This window comes from Mauremys mutica, chromosome 25 (genome assembly GCF_020497125.1).
Source record: "Mauremys mutica isolate MM-2020 ecotype Southern chromosome 25, ASM2049712v1, whole genome shotgun sequence".
Taxonomy (NCBI): domain Eukaryota; kingdom Metazoa; phylum Chordata; order Testudines; family Geoemydidae; genus Mauremys; species Mauremys mutica.
In genome coordinates this window covers 3,820,048-3,827,929 of record NC_059096.1, presented here as the reverse complement: position 1 = coordinate 3,827,929, position 7,882 = coordinate 3,820,048, and the positions used below count along the sequence as shown (strand labels likewise).

General features: G+C 47.3%; 1 protein-coding gene across 4 annotated transcripts in view; it reads left to right on the top strand.

The window, feature by feature from the left end:
• The first annotated feature begins 1,273 nt into the window (after positions 1 to 1,273).
• Positions 1,274 to 7,882, top strand: part of CDK12 (cyclin dependent kinase 12) — a 71,127-nt gene continuing 64,518 nt past the window's right edge. For 2 of the 4 annotated variants that reach the window (XM_044999370.1, XM_044999369.1), the window contains exon 1: positions 1,274 to 2,907. In XM_044999370.1, the coding sequence (XP_044855305.1) occupies positions 1,844 to 2,907 (1,064 nt within the window). In that variant the 5' untranslated portion in view covers positions 1,274 to 1,843. The remainder of the gene's footprint in view (positions 2,908 to 7,882) is intronic. The other 2 variants (XR_006575306.1, XR_006575305.1) reach the window with 1 other exon arrangement.

The following is a 7,882-nucleotide window of genomic DNA, read 5'->3' as shown; positions in this document are numbered from 1 at the left end:
AAATAGTTGTTTTCACTATTGTTTCTCTTTAGAATAAAATAGGGATGGAAACTGCAAGGGGGTATTTTTCATCAGAGGGAAGGGAGGGAGTGTTTACTTGCTTTTTCTATTTGATTTAAAGTGTTAAAACTGGCATCTAAAGGCCCATACTCTACTACTCAGCCAAATCTGGAGGCTTTCACCCAGCTTTTGCTCAGTCCTTACTGAGGTAAAATGTCCACTGAAGTGAGTCAAAGTGGGTGAGATAATATCTTTTAGGACCAACTTCTGTTGGTGAGAGAGACAAGCTTCCAGCCAAACAGCGCTCTTCTTGGTTTGAAAGCTCGTCTCTCTCATGAACAGAAGTTGATCCAATAAAGTATATTATCTCACACACCTTGTCTCTCTAATATTCTGACACTGACACGACTACAACTACACCACATTCTCTGGAGTGACAATTTGTCAATTTGAGCGATAGGCAAGACAAATTTTCAGATGTCTCCCCATTGATTTGAGTGCTTCAGTTTCTTGGTAGAGACACGCAGGGCCTGTATCTCAAAGGGTACCAAGGATCTGCGGTCTGCATTGTAAGAACTGCAGGAATTTACTGTCTACATAAAAAAAAAAGGTTGTCTAGAGGGCTAGAACCATAGGACTGGGAGTCAGGACTACTGGGTTGTTTCTAGCTTGAAGGAGAGTGTGATCTGGGGTTTAGAGTCACTGCGAGTCAGGACTCCTCAGTTCTGTTTTTGGCTCTGGAATGGCAGTGGGGTCTAATGGTTAGAGCAAGGGACTGAGAGTCAGGATGCCTGGGTTCTCTTTCCATGAAGCTGGGCCTAGAGAGGCACTGACACCTCCACCCTGCCTTGGGGCACTGCTGGGGATCATGCTTGGTATGCATTTCATGCCACCCATTGCAAGGCACTCAGGCTCCTTCTGAAGAGGAGGGGGGCATTCCATGATGCTTCTGAACACAAGTGTGCTTGGGGCAGGGCCTTAGCGATTTGTCGACACTTTGCATCTCAATAAAGTTTTGTTGGGGGGGAGAATGGGGGGGCTGTCCGCACAGTGCGCCTCAATAAAGTTTTGTTGAAAAGAGAGGCCGCCTTGTGCTCGGTTGTTTCTCTGACCGCGTTACCAAGTTGCTCGATAAAGTTTTGTTGAGGAGCCCAGCGCTGAGCTCTCGCGAGGCTTGAGCGGGCCCGGCCGGTGTTTCTCGCGGTGTTTGGCCGAGCGGGGGGCCGGGGAGGCCTCGATTATCACGCGAGAGCAGGCGTCTCGCGAGAGTTGGCGGCTGCCCCCTTGGAAGCGGTGCCGTTTCGCTTTGGGAAGTGAGAGGGGAGGCGGCCCCGAGAGCGGGGCGGACAAAGGGGGTCGGGAGCTGGGCACCCGCCGCACCGCGGCCGAGGGGGCGGGAGCCGGGGACCCTCCGCGTAGGGAGCCACTCAGGGAGCCGGGCCTAGGGACCTGCTCAGAGGCCCAGGGGACCCCAGCCCAGCGGACCCTCCTCCCAGGCCGGGGGGCCCGCTCCAGGGCCCAGCCCCCCTCCTCCCAAGGCCCCCCTCCTTGGGGCTTTCCAGGCCCTGTAGCTTCCTGCCCAGGGGCCCTGTGAGGTCAAGCCCCCTCCCCCACCTCCACCCCCACCCCGGGGCCTGATCCAAAGAGCTGCACCCCATGAAGGCGGGAGAGAGCTAGAACGAGGGAGGAAAGGCAAAGGGGGAAAGTGGCTGTGAATGGTGGGAGGAGAAAGGAGAGCCACGGAAAGAGGAGAGAGGCCTATAGAGGGGGGGTGACTGGGGTTTAAAGTTTGGGGGTTTTGGAGGATTCCCCCCTCCCCTCTTCCAAGCACAGTGGAGAAGGAATGCCAAATCCAGAGAGACATGGGGGCAAGAAGGATGGAGGAGGAGGGGGGTCCTTGCAGCAGCAGACATCCAGCAGTGGCAGTTCGAACAGCAAGGAGAGGCACCGGCTGGTCTCCAGACACAAGAGGCACAGGTCCAAGCACTCCAAAGATTCGCCGCTGGTGGCTCAAGAGACGGCAGCACCACTGGGAGCAATGATCAAGCCACTGGTGGAGTATGATGACATCAGCTCCGACTCGGACACCTTCTCAGATGATGTGGCCCTCAAGCTGGAAAGAAGGGAGAATGACGAGAGGAAAGGGAGTTCAGACAGGAGCGACAGGTTGCACAAACATCGGCACCACCAGCACAAACGTGTTCGGGAGCTGATCAGGAGTAAGCAGGTGGAAAAGGAGAAGAAGCTGGAAAAGAATCAGGAGGTGTCCAGCAAGTCAGGGTTCACCAAGGACCGGGTGTCAGCGACTTCCAAGAGACTCAACGAGGAGAATGAGGAACACTTTAAGTCACAGCCATCAAGAAGCAGCAACAAAGAGTCCAGGTCATCCAAAGCACACAAGGAGAAGTCCAGAAAAGAGCGGGAGCTGAAGTCTGGACACAAAGACCGCAGTAAAAGCCATCGGAAAAGGGACACACTGAAAAGCTACAAAGCAACTGACAGTCCAAAACGGAAATCCAGGAGTCCCCATAGGAAATGGGCTGAGAGCCCTAAACAGGATGACAGCCCCTCAGGAGCATCCTACACTCAAGAATACGATATCAGCCCTCCACGGTCGCATACATCCAGCAACTATGACTCCTACAAGAAGAGCCCCGGTGGCTCATCACGCAGGCAGTCGGTCAGCCCACCCTACAAGGAACCTGTAGCGTACCAGTCCAACACTCGGTCTCCTAGTCCTTACAGTAGGAGACAGAGGTCCGTCAGCCCGTACAACAGGAGGCGCTCATCCAGTTATGAGAGGGGAAGTGGATCGTACAGTGGGCGGTCACCCAGCCCATACAGCCGAAGGCGCTCGAGCAGTCCTTTTGTTGCCAAGCGGTCAGTGAGCCGAAGTCCAGTACCCAGGTGTGTGATCTCTATGTTGTCTTTTATGTGTTATGGGGAGATTGGATGGCTCTGGAGATGTGAGTGATTGACCCTCTAGATCATCTATTCAGATTGGGCCCAGGTAATTAGTGTTCACTTATTACTGCCAAGGGCTCCTCACTGGTCTGTGTGAATTTGCTGGGGCTGGTTACAGTTTCCTTTGGATAGATGTCCACATATTAAAAAGCACCACCATTGTTGGCACTAATCAGCCTCAATGTTGGCAGCCTCAGCAAAGAGGCCAAGACTGAATGAGCCATCAGGATTGAGTTACACTTGCCTCTAGCAGTGGCTCCTGCAGAACACGAGTGAAGCATTGTGGGGAAGTTTGCACTAGTGAGTGTTCTGTGGAAAGTATTTAAATTTCTAATGCCAAAAATCCAGCACCTTTCCTAGCACTAAATGTACTTAAAAAAAGCTCTCACATTCTGGAAACTTTGATCAAAATTCTAAGAAAAAGATTTATCACAGTTTTCAGAAAAATTGTTTAATTCTGGGCATATCTCACTTTGAACTGATTGTTTTCTTTCCTTTCATCATAATTAGTTGACCATATTTAAGTTGCTTCTTTCTAGTTTAAACTTGCTTTTCTCAGTCTGTGTTCTGCTCAGTTATGGATCATTTGCTTCCATTTGTTTTAAATAGCTCCTTAGCATTCTAGAAGGGCAATTAGGTAACTTCTTTATTTTGGAACAGATGTATTTTTTTCTCTTTTTGCACCAGTAACTTTAACACACACACACAAAAACCATTTTTGTTTGAAATTACTAATAGTGCTGCATTTTATTTCAGATGTATAGTAATCCAGAGTATTTTGAGTACAGATTGGTAGGTAGCCTAACAAAGATTATTTTCAATCTAAAGCCTGTGTCTCAGTGAACTTCCAGTTCACAGCATGTGTGTTATGGAACTATGGTTATAGCTTTATCATAATTCCGAGCTGAACTTGTATGAAGTCAGTCCTTATGATCAAAACAACATGTACAATGTTAGTTGTGTTGCTTCCCTGGATTCCATTGGGGGCTGTGAGCAAGGAGATTGATCCTGTGCATCTTTATCTATGTGATTGGTGCTGCTCATGTGGGTAGTCCCATTGAACTCATTGCTTGTGGAATTGAACCCTAAAACCACATCGAGGGCTCTCAACATTTAGGGAGTAGGCTTTCCGATGAAAATCAGGGCTGATTTGGGCTAAGAACATTGCCTTTGTCTTCAAAGCAAATAGCTATCTCAGTGTAAAATCCTAGTGGCGATAAGGCATTGGTAATTTTTGCCTTTATTTAGCTCATTTGAGGTCAACCCTATTCTCCCCCCCATCTGGCATTTATTTGACTAGCTGCATGGAAGCAAAAGCTAGCTGTCCCTTATCTCCACTAGGATTTTATATCGACATGGCTATCTCCATGTTAAAATATATGTAGAGATAGATTTTTTTGGGCGGGGCTGAAGACTTTGGTTTCACAGACACTTTTACACCCCTGGAAAAGTCAACTGGGTGGCAGATGCCTCGTGTATCCTTTCTGGCTGTGCTTGTAGGCTCTGTTAAGGGTGTGTGTCTACTCTTCCTTAACCAGACAGAGGGTTGCTATTGGATTGGAGGGTAGTAGAGGAATCAGTGGGATCCTAAAGCACTGTGTTTTCCTTCCATTTCCCCTCTTCCCCCAACACACCCCAAAATAGCAATAACAGATTTTGTCTGTATAATTCTAGTTACGCCTGTGAAGTGAAGATCACTTTTTCCGAGCCTGGTTTTATGAATGTGCTTCTGTGAACTTGCATAGCCATGTGGGAAAGTGTTTGAGGACACCTTTCTGGTACAGCACTTAGCTCGTTAGCCAAACCAAAAAAAATTCCAAAGGTTACTGCTTGTTTACACTCTGTTTATTTCGAATTCTTTGAATCTAGGGTTAAATTGATAACCCACCACAGTCCCGCCCCTTTCTCCTAAAGCTGGTCTGCAGTTTTTGTATAGCACGCTTTTTTCAATCAAAGCTCAGTTTCACTGAGCAACACAAAGCAAGAAATAAGGAGTCAACTGAGTGTGCAAGAAGCCTTCAGAAAATGGCTACCACAAAGAACAAATACAACTTTTAGAAAATGAGCAAAGTGAAATTTTCAGACCTTATTTTCTTTCTAACTGTTAAGCCAACTGAAAATCAGAACTCCTGTGTGTATGTTGGTTGTTGCTTCACTGAACAGGCATTCCATGCAGTGAGGAAAGTTCAGTGTAAATTCCTCAGAGGGGGGTGAAAGAGTCTTTCCTATGGTACTGATGTTTTTTCATTGGCTGAGGGGGAAATCCTTCCTAGTGATTCTTTTACCTTCCCATTCCCAAAATGTAGTCTGAGAAGGAAGATGGCGAACTAAATACACGTATGTCCTTGGTGCAGAAAGCACACTGCAGGTCACATTCCAGGTGGCCCCTCCAAACAAACTGCTTTTGGTTAAGGAGGAAATGTAGAGTCTTTGGTCGGGAGGGAAGGTAACAGATATAATCAGTGTTGTTTTCTATAGCAGTTGTCGTAACCATATCATTGCAGCTATAGCCAAGAGAGAGAATTCAGGTAACACCCCACTTGATGGATGTGGGCTTGCACACTATTATGAGTTTTTAGTTTCTGTGTTTGTATGTTTGCCGTAGTCACTGGTGTGCAGCACAAAATCACATGTTGTCAAATGTCGGTGAACTGGATTTAGAGGGTTTAATTTGCGGTAGTTTCTCTAGTGCAGGGGTGGGCAAACTACGGTCCACCAGTTGTTTTAATATGGCCCTCAAGCTCCTGCTGGGGAGCGGGGTCTGGGGCTTGCCACGCTCCAGTGCTCCAGCTAGGGAGCGGGGTCGGGGGCTGCTCCGCGCAGCTCCCAGAAGCAGCAGCATGTCCTTGCTCCGTCTCCTATGTATAGGGGCGGCCAGGGGGCTCTGTTCCACACACTGCCCTGACCCCAAGCGCCGCCCCCGCAGCTCCCATTGGCCGGGAATTGTGGCCAATGGGAGCTGCAGTGGTGGTGCCTGCGGACAGGGCAGCGTGCAGCAGAGCCGCCTGGCCATGCCTCTGTGTAGGAGCCGGATGGGGGACATGCTGCTGCTTCTGGGAGCTGCTTGAGGTAAGTGCCGCCTGGAGCCCTGCACCCCTGAGCCCTCTGTGCCCCTTCCCCAACCCTGATCCCCCTCCTGGCCTCCAAACCTCTTGGTCCCAGCCCGGAGCACCCTCCTGCACCCCAAGCCCCTCATCCCCAACCCAGATTCTGCACCCCCAGCCAGAGCCCTCACCCCCTCCCATACCCCAACCCCAATTTCGCGAGCATTCATGGCCCGCCATACAATTTCCATACCCATATATGGCCCTTAGGCCAAAAAGATTGCTCACCCCTGCTCTAGTAGTTAAAAGAAGAAACCAGGAGTCAAGATGCCTAAGTCCTAGTCCCACCTTTGCCACTAACTTTCACTTCACCACTATGCTTGTGATTTCTCCACTGTATAATGGGGGAATAATGCCAAATAATCTCACCTGTGAGGTATGCTTAATGTTTTAGATCACTCTTAGAGCCTCAGGTGACACACATTCTGGAAGTGGCCAATTGTGCTCTCTCTGTCATGTCTTCTGCATTCATCACTGGTTGAGGGCAAACTGTTGCTAACAACTCTTAGCAACGTCCAGTTTCATAGTATAGATAGGGCTAGAGATTTCTATCAGTTCTTCCTCCAAGATATCTTTCTTTGGTACAGCTCTGATTGCAGCCGAGAAATGAATCTTGCCAGTGTGCTTTGGTTTTCTGTAGTGAGCCATTCCCATTCTCTCCCATTGATACCTTTATCTTAATTCATGGGCCTGGTGGCTAGCATTTTACATATCCAGTTTCCTGCATTAGAAATACAGGAATTTTTTAACCATTCCACTGTAGCTGGAAAGAAAAGCTTGAACATCTCTACAGCTGGGAGGTTTTCCTCCCTTTTTAAGTGCTATAAACTAGGTAATCTGCAGTGCAGTGTTGGTTTCAAAGGTGATGTTTGAGGGCAAATCACTAACCTCTTGGTCAGAGATAAAGTTACTCAGTGATTACTCTAGACAGAGGAAACACCTTACAAAACTTCCTGTATATATTTGCTTCTCTTAAAACATATTTCAGTGCAGTCAGCAGTGACAAAAGCTAATATTGGCTGTTGAGGGGGAGGTTTCCAGATCCATGTTATGAATCACTTGTAGCTGGGATTTAGTGCAGGATTCAGTGCTGTTTAGGTTTCAGAATTAAGTTAGCTCTGTTTGCAGCTACCCATGTCATACAAGTTCAGTTAGGAATGTTGTCCTCAGCAAAGTCTGCAAGTGTGACCTCTGAGTGCAGTGAAAGCATGCTGCTAGCTATTTCAGCTCCTGACAGTTTTGCAGCGGGATGTGGAAAGTGAACTACTAGCCAAATGGCAAATTCTGCCTGTGTGGGTGACAGTTAAACTGATTATCCAGAGTCCCCTGAAGAAGACATACCAGCTCGAGGCATATTGCCAGATTCTGTTTCACACAACTTCCATGAACATTGAAGACAGAATCTGAAATAAGTCTTGACTTTTTTTTTATATATTCTTATTGCTATTTTTGTTCTTTAAGACTAAAGGTAAGATCCACTTAGTCACATTGATATTTGACTACTGCAATCACAAATGTCTAGTGAAATGCTTTATAATAAGCCATGTCTATCCTTCAACTTATTTTTAAAGCATTTATGTTGTCAGAATATTTGTTTAAAATTGTGATTCTCTTATCCTATGCAAATTATATTAATCTCTTACACTGCATTTCAATTATAGTTGAAACATCTGCTAACAGCTTCCATGTTTAAACACAGTTGCTATTACATGTTTTCTGAGCTGTGTGGAAAAGGGAATTTCTTTTAACCATGATCTAAAATCATGCTATATTTTCTACTGTGGTCAGAGAACTCTAGGTTTGAATAGGTCATA